At 38.9% G+C, this 18294-nt stretch overlaps 1 protein-coding gene across 1 annotated transcript in view; it reads left to right on the forward strand.

The window, feature by feature from the left end:
• The window catches only part of TSHZ3 (teashirt zinc finger homeobox 3), a 60457-nt gene extending 44109 nt beyond the window's left edge, over positions 1-16348 (forward strand). Inside the window, exon 2 of the mRNA XM_042877269.1 lies at positions 11573-16348. Coding sequence (XP_042733203.1) covers positions 11573-14772 — 3200 coding nt within the window. The 3' untranslated portion in view covers positions 14773-16348. The remainder of the gene's footprint in view (positions 1-11572) is intronic.
• Positions 16349-18294: the final 1946 nt, after the last annotated feature.

Below are 18294 nucleotides of genomic sequence, written 5' to 3' on the forward strand. Positions count from 1 at the left end.
TTTTCCAATTTTACAGACAGGTAAACTGAGTTTAAGTGTGTTGTCTGCAGCAAGGGTAGTGGAGGGACCATGAATCGATCCTGCGAGCCACATTAGGGATTGAATTTTCCTTCCTTTTTCTCTAGGCCACAATGAATTCCTTCCGAAAGGCAGCTCGTGTTTACGCTCTGTCCATTTTTATGCATGCGTACTGTTTTACGCATCCAACAGGGTTATGTATGCTTTTTTAGTAACGCCTGCTGAAGCATGGAAAGGATCAACATTTCATTTTCATTACATTTCATTTATTTCTCTATTTTGCAGGAAGGGTTCCATAAAGTATAAGATAGACGTAACTAAAATAAGTTTCCACTGCGGGTGAAAGGTACTGGTGGTTAATGTGGCTCTTCATAAAGCAGCTGAATTGTAAGTTACAATCAAAGATTTAGAAAAAATGTCTGCTTGATAATGTCTTTTGCCATAATAAAATACAGCCACACGAGGAGTAAAAGGCTAAAAGAATGGCCAGACAAAGACAGATCATTCATTTGTGCTGTTTGAGACTCCTACAAAGCTATAACTTGAAAAGTACCAACACTGGGTAAGGGAACATGGAGACTGCCATCTTACATGTATATTTAATCTTTGGTTGTATTATTTCAAATGTTATGTAGCTATAATAGCGTGAAATAGATGCCTGGTACAGAGGTAGGAATTACATCATTGTTGCAATAATGCTCTGCTGCAAAAGGACTTTTTAGAGGATTTCTAATGATAATGAAAATATTCTGATACAGCATTAAGGATTTTGCTACTGAAATGTGTTTAATGTAAATATGCTGTCAGATACCCTTCAAGTAATTGACAAGAGCAGATGATTAGCAGTGTTCTCAATAGTGTTTTTGCATAATCTTACATTTTGACAGAACTCTTCAGCGGCTTTTTATTGTCAGTGCTCTGCAATCAGTAATACTTTTTCCTTGACATTTACTTTGTCATTATAAATCTTGTAAGTGGTCATTTAACTTGTTCGGTATGCATGTAAGAATATCATTACGAACACGTTTGAAAAAATGTCTTCCAGGAACTACTGGAAAGTAAACTCAAAAAAAAACCTAAATGAAGCGGGTTGATGAGTGCCTTTATGAAATAAATACCTGTCTGCGAGCATCTTCTGGCACATTACGAGGGTGATCTTGAAATCTCTTGCTTATTGAACATTCACGTATAATAATTGATCAAATTCACGGTGGTTGTTAGATTATTTTATCTTTTTTTTTTTTTTAATTTCATACTGTTTTTCAATCACGATCATTTACATCCAACTGGCCAAAATTAAGCTCTTATGATCTGTAAGCATTCATAATTGCATAGTGCATGTAACATTAGTAGTCAATATAATAAAACTTCATCTTTATTGAAGCATCTCTTGTTTCTACAGCAGTTCTTTAATCTATCTCAATAGATTTCTAGTGTACAGCTCATATAGATTTGGTCAGTGACAAGGGTTAGAGTAGTCTTGTAGAACATTTACTTGTAGCTGTGAAAAGCCCACATTCATCAGAGGATTAGGTCGATCAGATTGTACCAGGATCAATGGAAGGACTGTGTGATCCCTCTTAGGCTGTAACATGTTCACCTTCTTTGGAGAGAATTCACATACACACACATTTCTCTGTCTTAAAGCCATTTATCTCAGAATGTCAAATTGCAATAATTAACCATTATTGATCTTAAATTCAATTAACTTCATTAACACAGGTCATGATGAGGGTGCTTGTAAGGGAAAGGCTCTTGACAAGTGTCTTTTCTTATGACATTGAATGTTCACAATTGTGGCTATAAACTATTCATATTGTGCCATAGGAGCATCTTTTAAAAATGACAGGGGTTTGGTTGGTGGCTCTGATGAGACATTTTAATCCCCTCCCCCTCATCTTCTGGTTCTCAGGGTTTTCCAGCAAATTTTCTATTCAGGAATCAGTGAACCATTTGTTTCTAGCACATTATCTTAGTGTGGCATTATAGCAAAACCCACCTATTCAAATACCCTTCAGTTCAATAGCTAGTGCTGGAGATAGAGACTCATTTACAAAAGAGTATATTAGTATAGTTAGCAAATGAGTGAAATGAATATTCAGTGCTTTTTTTTTTTTTTTTTGCTATCTATACAAAACAAGTGGGGGCCATCTTGTAGAGGTAATCCTTGGGATCCTTGCTTTCTCTAAGTCCTGAGATTCATATAGTAGTCAATAGTTGTTTTTCTTAAATGAGGGCTGAATAAAAACTGTGAAAGGACACAAAGCTCTGTTGGCCCACAGTGAACTCCTTTTTTCATGGAGAAACTTCATTATAAGTACAAGTTCACAATAGCTGAAATTGTGATTGAAATCATTTGGATTTCTACTATACCATTCATACCTTTGTATGGAGTTTATTGTAAGTACTCACTGCAACCAAAATAGCTATTGAAAGTACTGTATGAAAGGCTTCAATGGGAATTTAAAGTTGGCTAGAAAAATGAAGGCTGCAGCTCCAGGGATGTATGTTAATGTTAGAATGATTAAACACAGATACACAGCCTGCGTTGTGGTCACTGTAAAGCTTGTAAGATGTGGGCAGTTTGGGAGCAACCAAAGATGTGGGGCGCTTAGAAAGTAAGGTGTAAGGTTTTTCAGTCACCACAATTCTAAACTGCAATCAGAAGGCTCAGAGAAATGTGGATGAAAAGAAATGACAACATCAGTTTTGTTCAAAAACAGATTTTTGTGACAATTAAATGGTCATTTTGCCACGAAATTTGCTATTTCCACTCTGCTATACAAAGCATTTACTGAAAAGAGGCAGGGCAGAAGCAGAATGGTTTGATTACTACATTTGAAGAAACTAAAGTTCCCTTACAACATCTGTTTGCTCAGTGAAGGATTATAATAATTAAGAGCTATTAGAGCCATATTGAGAACTTTTATGCTCATGCCTGCTTATCCTGGATTTGACTGTGAATCTTGTATTAGTTTGGTGAATGCCCTGAGTGCTTTGCAGTGATTAAAAGAAAGATGCCACCCAAATGCTGATATCAAGCAGTGATTGCGTCACTGCGTGTTTCAGTACCAATTCAAAAGGTCGTGTAGAGAATGTGGCTGTTCTTAACAGTATGTTGACAGTGAATGTTATTTAAAAATATATATATATCCAAATATTTTATTCTTTGGAGATTCCAGTAAATATTTTTGTCTACTTGAGGAAATGGTAGTTCTACGCATAGAAAAATCCTATGAGGAGTCCAAAAAGCAGTATACCTCCTAAATCAAAATCAGGGGGAAGGCATAACATGAGGCTTTTTTCTCTACTTATTTCTTGCTGTAATATGTGCTTGCCTGGAGTGGGATAATCTAATACGTGTGTAGTACTTTACACGAAGCAACTGTCTTAGAAACCAACAGAAAACCAGTTTTGTCTCACTTAGAGTAGATCACATTTACTTGTGATGAATAATTTATACAGCAAATGTAGATTTTTTTTTCCTGTTACTAATGCACATACTTAATTGTATTTGTTAAGTTTATGTGAATGTTTTCAGACTGTGGGGCTGCTTGTGAGCTGTTTACGCCAACAGTTTATGTCTGGCTCTTGAGCCCCCCGTGCTGCCCCTCTCTGTGACTGGCTAGCTGGCTCGTGAGCCTCTCAAGGGCTCGTGGAGAGCTTGGTATTCCTGCAGTGAGCTTTGGTGCTTTGGTGAGCATATTTGCCTTTGGTGTTCTGGCAGGAAGGTCACCCTTCCCATTGACCTGCAGGGTGGGGAGGAAGAGGAAGGCACTCTGAGTATTGATGGCCATCAATCTTGAACCAAACAGCAAGTGAGAATTCCCAGTGGGTGTTCACAGTCTTTGTTTCGTACGTACCTGTTTGATCTAGTTCTGACAGTACTTGTGAAAGATGGTTTATGCTGTGACAGGAAAGGCCAAGGCATTTTTTTCTCCCATTTCTCTTCCAGCAGGATCAGCCAGACATTCCAGCTCATAGGGACCATCAAAATCTCTGCTGTCCTCAAGTGCAAATACAATAGCAAGCAATGGCCTTTTGTCCTCACAGAAGCCCATAGTGTTGACACAGCAATCGTGTGCTGCTTCTGGTCATCAACTGGGGGCACGCAGAGCAGGACGTAAACTGTCCCCCTGCTTCTGTGTGGTAGTGTTTTAGGAAGCCAGCCCTATTGTGTATGTGTGGCTGCAAATTCAGGAGAACAAAATAAAGGATCTGTTTTTCCAGGCCAGGCAGGCTCTCTGAACTGTTAGACTGGTTTCTCCTAAGCATGATGCTCTCTTCCAACCGTACAATTATGGCATCTGGAAGCAAGTTTTATGTGAGAAAATCTCTTTTAAAATGGTTTTGTGCATTATACATGGGAGTAATTTGGACTGGGTTGTCTCTCAAAATTTTTTTAATTGTTAATTGCTTTTTGTTAGAAACATACTGTGTGAGAAGGCAGATCAGCTCTCAAAGAGAGACAGATTTCAGACTGACCCTCACAAAACCCTATGTGCACAAGGTTACATTGCTCTGTGATGTGACTTTGTGCTGTTCTCCACGTTAGGAAGATCGGATGTTGTACTTAATGAGTGGATAAATTGAGCAGATTTTAGAAAAACCCTAAAAAAACAAGTTTAATTTGGGGAGTTCAGACTGAAGGCAAGGCAGAGGACAGCCTTGGAGGAGTGGGGCATGATCCATCATCTTTCATCGCTAGGGCAGCCCTAGTGAAACTGATGCTCACAGCCTACCTGGAGGAAGCTGAAAACTGTCAATTATTTTCAATTACACACGTAGGTTGCAGTCACATATACACACTGTGAAGAAGCACAGGAACAGAAACACAGACTTAAGCTTTCTTGTCATATTTTGTGTAAATAGCTTCATTATATATATTAACCTGCAGGAGTTGTTGGCTTCTTTACTTGTCTTCTTGTCTGGCACTGGGCAAGTAATTTTTAGCTATTTGAATTTTCAGGTCTGCAGCTATAAACTTTGGATAAGAACAGGGTTGCTGTGAAGAGTAAAGCACTCACTGAATCTTTTGAACACCATGTTACAGTGATTTTTTCCAGTGGTGCTAGATTGTTTCTAAGCCAGCATTTAATATAATAGCATTCTGTTTTTTCAGGTGTGCATTTAATGAAGGAGATAATACATAAATGTGAGCTTTGCACAGGAATATCTCATTTAACAAATGTCCAAACAGTATTTGGTTCTAGGAAGATAAATTCCTCCGTTAGGAGAATTAGTAGCAATTTTTGAATGTTTACTGATTTCATTGGTAGGTTGCTGCTGTGGTAGCTTTCATATTGCAGAGTTAAGTCTGAAGTCAAAATTAGATGGGAATTTTCACCCTCCTTTAAAAGCTACACAAAAGCTGGGGGAGTATATAGTACAGCAGCATGAGGAAAAGGTGCTTGCAACCAGCTTGCTTTGCTTTTGCTCTATGTTCCGAACAGTAATTACATGTAAACTCAGTTTTTGATCCCATCTCTTCACTCTGTATTCTTTTCCATGTAATTCTCAACTCTTAGCACTTAGCGGTCGATTTGAGCTCTGTGAAGTTGCTCCAAACATAATACCAGGCCAGGATGCTGGATTAGAGCAGCTGACTAGCTTCCTTTGGCCTGTTTCTAAGCTCTTTGTATGAGATAGCTGCTGCAGTATATTCATAAAGAAACAAACAGAAGTACACTTCAAAGTTTCTGGTGCCTAATGATAGTCACCCATTAGATTGGCGTGCTGTGTGACATCCATCCATGTGCTGATTCCCATAACTTCATAGTACAGCGTTGTTGGTGCAAAACTGCTGCAAATGTATCAAAACACCAGGAAAAAAAAAAACACCCAGACAGCTAAACAAGCATGAGTCATGTATACCACATCAAATCAGCATGTTCAAATGAATATTCTTGATCTTGCCAATGGGCAAAATAATCAGTTTTGGAGTAGGATCGTATCTTAGTGCAGAGCACCAGCTGCTTCAGCCAACAGGTGAGAGAAATGCTAGCCTCTCCTCCTGGAAACAACATTTGTCTCCCACAACAGACAGTAATGCCTGTATGAAATAGAACCTTTGACCTTTCTAACAGGTCAAGGTGCATGGCCATGCCTGTTTATAAGCAGTGTTCTCACACGCCATTCAGGTGAGCAGGGAGGCTCTCCTGCTTTCCCCTTCTGTTGCCTCCTGAGGAGTACACTAACAGCTCTGCCATGTGGTGGAGTCTCAAACAGTTTCAGCTACATGTGAATTATTAGTCAATCTCCGTGTAGAAATAGCTTATGTTGTGGGTGAGATGTTTGCCTTTCCTCCTGTAACTGAAAGGCCTGTGGAGTGGGAGTTTTCTAACAGGCTAACTTTTGTATGCCTACAGTTATGTTAGGTCTTTGGTTGACTCAATCCACTGCATTTTCTCTTGCCTCTCTTCATTAATTGTGTGAGCACGGGTCCATTGGCACAGTCAGAACATCTGAGAACTTCTGTTTCCTCTTGCCATTTCCTTGGCTTGTGTTCGGGCCATGCCCTGCATTGGCTGAATGGCTCCACAGAAACTGTGGACTCCTCAAAGATTTTTCTGTAGATTGCTTAAATTTTTTTTTTGGTTGGTTGTTTTTAAAAAAGAGTAATTCCTTAGATGACTGTATCCTTCTTACTCTCAACCTTTCTTTTGTTCTCAAGGTGTGAGATTAAAATGGATTCAGGTTTTGTTAAGGGGGTAAGACGCTTTCTTCAAGATGCACTCAAAAATCAGATGGTTTAGGAAATGAACCTTACTATTGAACGATTATTTCAAACCATGCATAAATAAGTAATAAAGTTGGTTGTGATTTTCTAGTATAAGGCTGTTTTGTTAAAGCCAGAAAAATTCCAAGGAATTGAAGAATTTTGATGAACCACTGGATGCTTGATTTTTGTAGTCAAACTTTTTTTTTTTTCTTGCAAGAAGAATATTTGAATTTTTTGATATTTTTTCAAGGAGAAAGCTTGTATTCTAGTTCTTATTTATACCAGTAAGCTAACTAAAATAAACTATTGGTGGAAAAAGCACATAATTAAAACAAGACATTTCAAAAATGCTCCAATTAAATATAAGCCAAAATATATGGTCTCAGATGCAGATGGTGTATACATGTATATAGTGTCTGTGGTGTCTATAGTTCTTCTGGTGTCTGCATAGAAAGAAGTCCATCAGTTTATTAGTGTCAATGCAAGATGTATCTATATACATCACTTTAGGTAGTGATGTATCACAATTTATTTCCACTGGCAAAGAAATGATCCATAGCTCAGTTATGAAGGTAATTCCCTCTTCTGTGGAAATGAATTCCATTATACCACAGCTTACATTTATGTATTTATATCAAATGTGTTAATTTCATTTTTACCTAGCAGTTTAGTTAATAATTATAATAAATATTAATGAGGGAACTGTCTGTTCTCAACCTCTGTATAGCTGCACCTGCAGTAGGTTTCGGAATCCCTTTAATGCCCTCATCTTCTGTAGGAACTGAGAGCCTCCCCATAGAACTACTTCCCATCTTTTGTCAAATACTGTGTCGCTCTAACAGCAATACTCATCTTGCAGCCAATTTCCTGTGGGTTTTGATGTCCTACAAGATGTAAACTAAAAACTTTTTGGGGAACTGTGACTTCTTTTCTTCTTTGACACTGGGAAGTAAAAAACAAAAATATAGAAGCACATAATTTCTTTCATTTCCATTCTTATTAACTTCTTCTGCTGTTAGGATTATCTTTAAAGTGTTGGGTTTTTTTACCTCATACTTTGCTGTCAAGGCATTGAAGAAAGGTTGTACAGATGCCCTGCTGTTTAGGCGTTACTTTGTATGTGAAACACATCAAACCGAGAATCTCTCTTTTTTATTTCTAATAAGAAGCAAATGGCTGAGCATAGATGGGCTGGAGCCAGTGCTTCTTAAAAACGGTCTCCACCAGGCAGTAGATCTCAATGAAAAGTTGCGGGGTTCTTTGTTTTACCGTCACCTCCTGATTTTGTTCTTTTCTGCGTAGTGTCTTTGCTCTTCCTGTAGGTGCTTAACCTAAGACAAAATCTCTCTGCCTTCCTTGTCCTATGCCCTGTAAGAGCAAAGCTGTCACCATCTGCACGCAGACAGCACCAGTTGTTCCACTCCTCTGAGCCGAGTGTAGTGAGGTCGGCAGGATCAAAGCTTCCCATACTGTTTGATGGTGTGGAATTGTCTTTTGGCCTTAACCCTCTATCTTCATCTGTGCCACAATGCTGATAACAGTTTGGCAGGGTTTTCTGAGGAGGAGGTGTGCACATTGTCTGTTGCATCAATGCTCTGAGGACAAGGCTTCAGGGAGTGATGAGCCTTTCAGCCACTGTAAACTTAAATGTAGGTGCTGGAAATCTTTCAGAATGGCCCAAATCTGCTATTATGTGTTTGTATGGCCCAGGATTTGGTGGGTTGCCTCCTGCTGCTACGCACCAGCCCTGAAGGCAAATGCTACATGACCAGCCCTTGGAATAAGATGTTATAAGCTTCTTCCACAAACCACCGAGGGTTATGTTCTAAGAGAAAGGACTGAAGAAGTTCAAGTAAGTTGTGTTTCATCGCTCCTCTCCCTTGTGCAGTGGAAAGAGCAGAAGGAGTTGTTCAAACTGTCACTTTATTAAAGTTGCAGAGTTAAATTCCATGCTGTCATTTGTGTCTCATTTCCCACATATCTAGATTAAAGATCGATGTCACAACTTGGCTTTGCAACTTGAGCTTAGGAGGGAGAACAGCTACAAAGGAGGCAGCTCCTGGTTAACACGCAAATATACTTGATAGTTGGTGAAAAGGGCAAAGAAAGCATGAAAGGTAAATAGATTTACATTTAAATGAGCCACATGCTGGAGTTTTTCCCCAGTATAAAAGTCGCTCTTGAAAAAAACTGTGAATGTGACAATATGAGTGTTTCATCCAAACAAAATTCATAAGATTTTAATAAGAGAAACAAAAATGTAAAGAAAACCACACAAATTAAGGACTAAGCAGCCTACAGGAGCACCTCTGCATGGTCTGTAGGGCCCAGGGCTTTGGTGTGAGAATGAGCATGCAGTGGACAGAAGGAGCAAAGAGTGGGTACGTTTATAAGGTGCCTTGGTCTTTCATCTCAATCTGCAGGTGTGCAGGTCTTGCTAATGCAGGCAGAGTGACAATAACCTTGGATTTTATGTCCTAAAAAGAGAGTTTGTCTTCAATTTCACATGCAGCTAAGGAATGGGAAGGGTAAAAGTAAAACTCCACAAGATAGAAAAGAGTACATTTGATTCCAGGATCGTTGGTTCATGCTGGCATTTCTTCCTTCCATCTTTCCTTATTCTTATCACTTGGATCTTTGGCGTGCTTCAGACTGAGGCAGTTGTTAGCCAGTTGTTTACATGTTACCAGGGATTACTTAATTTTTTTTCAGCTTTAGAATATAATTTTAACCCTTATGCTTTCCTTTGCTGAAGATTTGGTAGAGTTTAGAAACACGATGGAAGAAACATATGAGATGAAAAGGAATCTGTACCATGTATAAGGGAACAAAAGTACTGAGTGAAGTCCACCTTCTTAGATGTTAAATTCTTTATAGTGGTTTCAATGCAAGCATTTGCTGGATAGACACCAATCTTGGCTACAGATTGCCAGCATGACTGTAGTGTACATAAAATAAGAATCTTGAATTCTTTCAAGATATTTTGAAAAAGCATAGAATGAAGTAAAAGAGAGCAGCTCTATTTCATTAGTGCACATATACCTCCTTTTAAAGTCTGATCTTAACAGCATTTTCAAAATAATATAATAATTGAAATTTTTAAAACTTAATTCAAACTACATTCATACAAATGTTGAAAATAAGAACTTCGCTGCATGGCTCTTCCATTTTGAAATGACCTACACTGAAATACTTAATTATCTGTTCTTTCATGTGATGTGTTTGTGCTTTCAGAGGCTTAGCAACTATTCTGTAGATCAGATTATATAATTTTATGTGCTTGGAGCAAGACTTGCTACTATTCAGAGCCTTGTGAGAAACAGCAGTGAATGTTTTGTATTTCCTAACTGAATGAAGAAGTACTGCATACGAAACTAAAAGCCGAATTTCATTGTTGCTTTAACAGCTGCTTTCTTCTTTTGTGATTTTCTGGCAACATTTAATCACAATTTGCAAAGTTCAATACTGTGTATGTGATATCTACTACACTGTCCTACATTTTTCTCTCTGTGAGCTAGAGTATGTGTTCTTGGTATGCTAATCATTATCTTCTTTGCACTATTGCCTGCATAAACAAGCTATAGATGTGTTTACGATACAGATACCCACACATTCCAGATATGTTCCAGGGAAGGTCAAAAGTCAAGTGTCCTTACCCCTCGTCTACTGGAAACATGTTCTTTTGAAGTTTGTAATTGTAATTGCAAGAGATTGAAAGCAAATTCTAAATTCCATTTAATAAGAATAGCTGCAAATTAACTCACTATGTAAAAATAGATTATTTTTATCAATTAATGATCCCTCTCTTAACCTAACCATAATTTTCTTTCCTGAAGGAAAAACTAAGGTAGACTTAATGTATGTACAATACGTGTACAGAAGCAGTGGAGAAAAAGAGAACGTGTTTACTGTCAGTTCCCAACTATCCTATTCAGGAAGAGTATCTTAAATTTACATCACCAGTTACATTACTTGAGAAGGAAAAAAAGACAGGATCCCTGTTGGGTGTCTGTGTAGCTTATGCTGAGTAAATATTGACAAAGTAGTCTAAAGAGCAAACACTTTGACATTTGTAAGGTCCACTGGAAGGTCTTGTATATATTTATACAGCAAGAATGAGTACAGCATACCAATTTTCTTGAACTAGCTCCTGACATAGCTCCTGACATAATTCTGCATGGGCTTTCTCGTTGAGAAAGGTATGTTTAAATGTGAATGGGTCATTTGTTATACCCATAATGAATACCCTTCAACTCATAGTGAGTTGTTTCAGAAGGTTGTGTCACCTACTTTTACTCTCTCCTCCTTTAAAATATGATACTACTAATAATGATAACTTCTTGAAAATCTCATTTTTTGATTATTGCAATTAGGAATTCTTTTACTTGGTAGGAATTTTTGATGTTTGTTGTACTCTATATTTATTAAGGATTGAGTCTCAAAACTGTAATGAGCAAAAAATGCTTGCTTAATTTAAATTGTGAATCTGTCTGTTAAGAAATGCATTAGGGGTAGGAGAAGCATAAGACATATTAATTGACAGACAGGAACTGCTGTCTCTGAGGTTGATACAAGTAATTTATTACTTTAGAAATGAATGCCACCTCCAGAATGTGCTTCATTAATTTCAAATTTAGTTTTAATTTCAAGCTGTTGCCCCTTGAGAAGAATAAGGTGGCAAATTATGTTTGAAGAGCAGATTTTTTTCTTGCTCGGAAGAAACGCTAAATTTTAACTGTTTAATTTTACAAATAAGTGCTGTTCTTTGGCTGAAACACTTGAGTGAAAGTATGATCAGCAGAAACTAACTTATTTTTCTTCTCTTCATAATAGCCTATGTTTCAGATGAACTAAAAGCAGCAGCACTGGTGGAAGAAGATGTGGAAACTGATGAAAACACAGCTGATGGAGAGCCTTCTGCAAAATATGCATGTCCAGAAAAAGACTTCAGTAAGAACTGCCAAAGCTACCAAAACTCTCCAGCAGCTGAATTTTCAAGCCATGAAATGGACAGTGAATCACATATCAGTGAGACGAGTGACCGCATGGCAGACTTTGAGAGCAGTTCTATTAAAAATGAAGAAGAGAGCAAGGAGGTTTCAATACCACTTGAAGACTCTACCGTATCTGATAGCTTAGAACAAATGAAAGCTGTATATAACAACTTCCTCTCCAATTCCTACTGGTCCAATCTCAATTTGAATCTTCACCAGCCAATTTCAGAAAAAAACAATGGCAGCAGCAGCAGTAGCAGCAGCAGCAGCAGCAGTTGTGGAAGTGGCAGCTTTGACTGGCACCAGACCGCAATGGCTAAAACACTGCAGCAAGTTTCTCAGAGCAGAATTCTTCCTGAACCAAGCCTTTTTAGCACAGTTCAATTGTACAGACAAAGCAGTAAGCTTTATGGCTCTATATTTACTGGAGCCAGTAAATTCCGCTGTAAAGACTGCAGTGCTGCCTATGATACTTTAGTAGAATTAACAGTGCACATGAATGAAACGGGACATTATCGAGATGACAACCATGAAACTGATAACAATAACCCTAAAAGATGGTCCAAACCTCGTAAACGTTCTTTGCTTGAAATGGAAGGGAAAGAAGATGCCCAGAAAGTATTAAAGTGTATGTACTGTGGTCATTCATTTGAATCTCTTCAGGATTTGAGTGTTCATATGATCAAAACAAAACACTACCAAAAAGTGCCTCTGAAGGAACCTGTTACACCTGTAGCAGCTAAAATTATCCCAGCTACTAGAAAGAAAGCATCACTAGAGCTTGAACTTCCAAGTTCCCCAGATTCCACAGGTGGGACACCAAAAGCACCTGTCTCAGACACCAACGATGCACTTCAAAAGAATTCCAATCCTTACATTACACCAAATAATCGCTATGGTCACCAAAACGGTGCCAGCTATGCCTGGCACTTTGAAGCGAGGAAATCTCAAATTCTGAAGTGCATGGAATGTGGAAGTTCTCATGACACTCTGCAGGAACTCACTGCCCACATGATGGTGACGGGACATTTTATTAAAGTCACCAACTCTGCCATGAAAAAAGGGAAGCCTATTATAGAAGCCCCAGCAACGCCTACAGTAACATCCTTAGTAGATGAGAAAGTCCAGTCTGTGCCACTAGCTGCCACCACTTTCACATCTCCTTCCAATACGCCTTCTAGTGTTTCCCCTAAATTAAATGTTGAAATAAAAAAAGAAGTAGATAAAGAAAGAAGCACTGCTGATGACAAAATGAAGGAGAAAGAAAAGTCAAGTGAGGATGAGGAGAAGTATGATATCTCTTCGAAATACCATTACTTGACTGAAAATGACCTAGAAGAAAGCCCTAAAGGGGGACTGGATATATTGAAGTCTTTAGAAAACACAGTTACATCAGCTATAAATAAAGCCCAGAATGGCACCCCTAGCTGGGGTGGCTACCCTAGCATTCATGCTGCTTATCAGCTGCCTAATATGATGAAGCTGTCATTGGGTTCATCTGGGAAGAGTGCACCGTTAAAGCCCATGTTTGGAAACAGTGAACTAGTATCGCCATCTAAAAGCCAGCCCTTGGTATCTCCACCAAGCAGCCAGACCTCACCTGTGCCAAAAACGAATTTTCACGCCATGGAAGAATTAGTAAAGAAAGTCACTGAGAAGGTGGCTAAAGTAGAGGAAAAAATGAAGGAGCCCGAAGGGAAGCTTTCTCCAATGAAGCGTGCAACACCTTCACCGTGCAGTAGTGAAGTCAGTGAACCTCTCAAAATGGAGGCCTCCAATGATGGTGGCTTTAAAAGCCAACAAAACAGCCCAGTCCCTCAAAGAGATGTTTGCAAGGACAGTCCAACTGTAGAACCTGTGGAAAATGGGAAAGAGCCTGCTAAGTCAATTGTAGGTTCTTTAAGCAGCAGCACGGCTATCATTACTGATCACCCTCCTGAGCAGCCATTTGTAAACCCATTAAGTGCACTGCAGTCTGTCATGAATATTCATCTTGGGAAGGCAGCAAAGCCATCTTTGCCCGCGTTGGATCCAATGAGCATGCTTTTTAAAATGAGCAACAGTTTGGCAGAAAAGGCTGCAGTGGCCACCCCACCTCTCCAGTCCAAAAAAACAGACCACTTAGACCGTTATTTTTATCATGTCAACAATGACCAACCCATAGATTTGACGAAAGGCAAGAGTGACAAAAGCTGCTCTTTGGGTTCAGCGCTTTTGTCATCCACATCGACATCTTCTGCATCTTCTTCATCTACAGTGACAACAGCAAAGACATCTGCAGTCGTGTCATTCATGTCAAACTCGCCGCTACGCGAGAATGCCTTGTCAGATATATCTGATATGCTGAAGAACCTGACAGAAAGTCACACATCAAAATCTTCCACACCTTCCAGCATATCTGAGAAATCTGACATTGATGGTACCACAATAGAGGAACCAGAAGAGAGTACACCAGCTCAGAAAAGGAAGGGACGTCAGTCTAACTGGAACCCTCAGCACTTGCTCATCTTGCAGGCCCAGTTTGCAGCCAGTTTACGGCAGACTTCAGAGGGGAAATACATAATGTCAGACTTAAGCCCTCAAGAAAGAATGCACATTTCCAGGTTTACGGGACTTTCAATGACCACCATTAGCCATTGGCTAGCCAATGTGAAATACCAGCTCCGAAGGACGGGAGGAACTAAGTTCCTTAAAAATTTGGACACTGGGCATCCAGTGTTCTTTTGTAATGATTGCGCTTCACAGATCAGAACTCCTTCAACTTATATCAGTCATCTTGAATCGCATCTGGGTTTCAGGTTAAGGGACTTGTCCAAACTGTCCAGTGAACAGATTAACAATCAGATAGCACAAGCAAAGTCACCGTCTGAAAAGCTGGTGACATCCTCTCCAGAGGAAGATATCGGAACTTCTTACCAGTGCAAACTTTGTAACAGGACTTTTGCAAGCAAGCATGCTGTTAAACTTCATCTTAGTAAAACACATGGGAAGTCACCAGAGGATCATCTTCTGTATGTTTCAGAGTTAGAGAAGCAGTAGCATTTGCTTTTGATTAAAATAACTGTAATTTGCTTTGAGGAAAACTGTCAAAGACGCCTTAAAGCTACTGTTTAATTCTTGGCACATGTTCTTATTTTAACTCCAGAGTCGCTCTGGGCTGAACTGTTTTGTATAACTGTACAGTGTTTAGAGGTGCATAATCAGCTGTTGTTACTGGTAAAATATGAAGGTTAAAATGCAGTGGTAAGTGTTTGGAACTTTGTGTAAATTGGATTTAGTTGCTATGCATCCCTCTGATGCATCAAGCTGCATGCATTAACAGACAGTTTAATTAAGCATTTATAACTGATTCTGGTGCACTTTTTTCATGTGACCTAAGTGTGCTGGTATTTCTCACCCTGTAATCTTTAGCCCTCTGAGTACTTTGAAGCACTTTTGCATTAATTTGGTAAAAATGTATGGATATGGTTTTTTTTAAACCCTTACCAGCTTAGTTCTGATTACAAATATGAACCTCCATTTATGCAGAGGTGTCTCACACCTTGAAATTTAAAAATATGATTTTCACATTGAAACATAGATGTATATATTGTATAGATATTTCAAAATCTCTTATGGAAAATGTGATTGTGGTTAACGCCATTTTCTTTTTCTTCAGCATTTTTAGCAACAGTGTTTTTTGTACCTGATAACCCCAGGTATGAACTGCTATATATAGTGTAAATTTCATTTTTTAGGCCTAATGGTTTTCCTTTTAACATCCAAACGTTGTAAATTGTATGATGAAAGATACCACAGATAGCATTTATAAAGTATTCAGAAACATTATTCTTAAAGCAAAGTATGTGTTGTTTTGTTTTGCTATACAGTACATCTATATTAATAGAGGTTCATGTTTAAATTATACATATTTATTAGTGTTGCTATCATTTATTTGTTTGTTTTTTTTGTTCTTTTTTTAAACCGTCTAAAGAAACAGAAGCCACGGACTGCATTCCTGGCATGCATTATAACTGTTTTGCACAACGTGACTTTTAAAGGTATTTATTAGTAAAAAAAAAGTAATAAAAGAAAATAAAAAGAGAAAATTCAAAATAAACTCAGTGCTCAAAGGGTTAAATCTATTTGAAAAACTTGTACTGTATTTCCTAAACATTGATAAAGCCTTTAAAATGTTTGTACTGTAATACTTTGCTTAAAAGTTATGAGGCATTCTGTGATATAACCTCTTTTACTTATTTATAAGCGCTCTTGGTTGTTATTTCCTATTGTAGAATGCCTTTTTATTTCAATTGGTAACTTTCTGTTTTGTTCTGCCTAATTATTCTCCCAAGATTCCATACTGCAGCTTTATCTTTAGGCATATGAAAGGTAACCCGTGGTTACCAGCACACTAAGTGATTCTGTTCGTCTCCATTTTTGGCAGTTAATTTGCAGAAGTAACTGACAGCTGACACCATATGAGAATCTATGTATAAAATATTGGCATGTAAACAGCACAGACACTGTAATGCACTCTGTGCCCTGTTTTGTTGTTGACAATGAAGCACCATTATATGACTCTTCATATAACCTTTTTTTCTACAGCAGCATTAAAATTGTCTTTTTGCTATAATTTTGTGTTGCGTTCACAATTATGTCTGAAATGTGCTACGACTAACGAGCACATTAAAATTAAATTGTATGCTATCTGTTTATGACTGAAGCTTGAGTAGGTTTCTTCATCTGCCAGGTGCTGGCAGTCAAAAGCTGCACATAAATCACTGGAGTTTTAGTGAACTTTAGCATTTAAAGAGCAGGGTAGCACTTATTCAAAGGCTGCATTAACAATTTTTTTTTCCTCCAGAACAGATAAATGAGCATTATAACTCCTTTTTAAACATCAGGTAAGGCTGGCTGCAAAGACAGGCTTTAGGAGCAATGTGCGACATAGCAAACTGGCACTTTTCTGCGCCTGCAGCCCAGCAGGGAGCCGTGCTGCTCTCCCTGCCCAGCTGGGCACACGTTTGGAACAGCACTGCCATGCTCCTGGGGCAGCTGGAGAGGCACCTGAGGCTGGAGAGCTCCCGGAGCCACTGGGAAGGGAAGCCTCTGCTGGCCTTCAGTGCTGGGGTACAGCGGGAAGAAAGGTGGATAAAAGTGTCAAATGAGCGGGCGCGTTTAGATGAGAATGACGGACTGCTACTGGTGGTGACAGGTCACCCCCATCAACAACTTGCATCTCCAAATTACCTGTATAATTATGCACGTACATAATGCCTTTTGCCAGGCAGGTGAAATCGGAGACTAGGAATGGTTCAGGGAGCCAAAACCACCGTTGTGGCACTTAGGAATCGTGCTTTAAGTGAGAGCTACCATCTGAATGTCAAATCTTCGATTTACTTTATTTAAAAACAATATACGCTGTCTTCCAGTAAGTGAATTAAATGTGTTTTGTGCTTTCTTCCCTTCTTCTCTGACCATGAAAGCCAGTGCCATGTCTTGCCCAGTGTAACTGAGTGTTCTGTTCATTCTGCAGCCAGTAGTGCTAAGAAGACTCGATGAATGGGATTCACAATTAGTGCTCTGCATTTTTGCCTCCTCTTTTGGCTCACAGTTGTATCTGATTTTAAGGTCATTTGTGTGTCAATGTTATGGCCTCCACTCAAATTCCAGCAATGAAATCGCACTACACAGTTCTGATGTTTGCCAGCCCATCCCAGGAGTACCCATTGTACCCAGGAGGTGCAGCCCAGCCATCCCCTGCCCTCCAGGAGGACTCCCTGGCAGCACTCTGTGCTTTTTTGCATATCGATGGTCTCAGCCTAAATGCAGGCACAGTTTCTGCATCTACGGCAGAGAATTCCTCCTTTGAAAATTAGAACAGCTTAAATATAGTGTTTGGTTGCAAAGCAGAAACTCACACATAAGGAGACTGGCAGATTATTGCATATATTGTCAATCAATTTATTTTTAAGATGCACCGTTGACTTATAATAGTAATGGTAAAAGCTCTATATGCAGTACAGTTATCTGGGGCTCGGGAGGGAGGAAAAGCAGGAGGCTGCAGTCTTTTGCAGTGTTCATTCTCTTTATTTTTAAAATACAGACAAGGAGTTGATGCTTGCAAACACCGAATGCTGCTGATGCAGCTTCATCCAGTCTGATGAAGTCCCTCCCAGGGCCCGACCCTCTGGATCCCAATGTTCAGGGAGGAGATAGATGCAGGGGAGAATTTTGGGAGCAGCTAGATCTCTGTGTGCACCAGAAATGACTTTTAAAATACAGTTTTAAAATATTCTTCAAACTTTGCAAATGAATGGCTTCTCAGGATCTGCGTATCCTCAATTTATTAAAATAAAGTTCAGCTTGCATTTCAGAACCTTCAGGACTGGCATACCAATGTGATTTCATACTATAAAGAATTTAGAGAATCAGTGAACTGGAATAATGTCCTTTCCATCAATACACTGATATGTATATTGGCACAGTAACCATTAGTGCTAACCAAATCACCAACCTGACTATATGAAGATAATTTTTCTCCTATTAGACATGAAGGTACAAATGTGGGATTTTAAA

Source organism: Lagopus leucura, unplaced genomic scaffold, assembly GCF_019238085.1.
Source record: "Lagopus leucura isolate 7727_CA_CO unplaced genomic scaffold, USGS_WTPT01 Super-Scaffold_100017, whole genome shotgun sequence".
NCBI classification, from domain to species: Eukaryota; Metazoa; Chordata; class Aves; order Galliformes; family Phasianidae; genus Lagopus; species Lagopus leucura.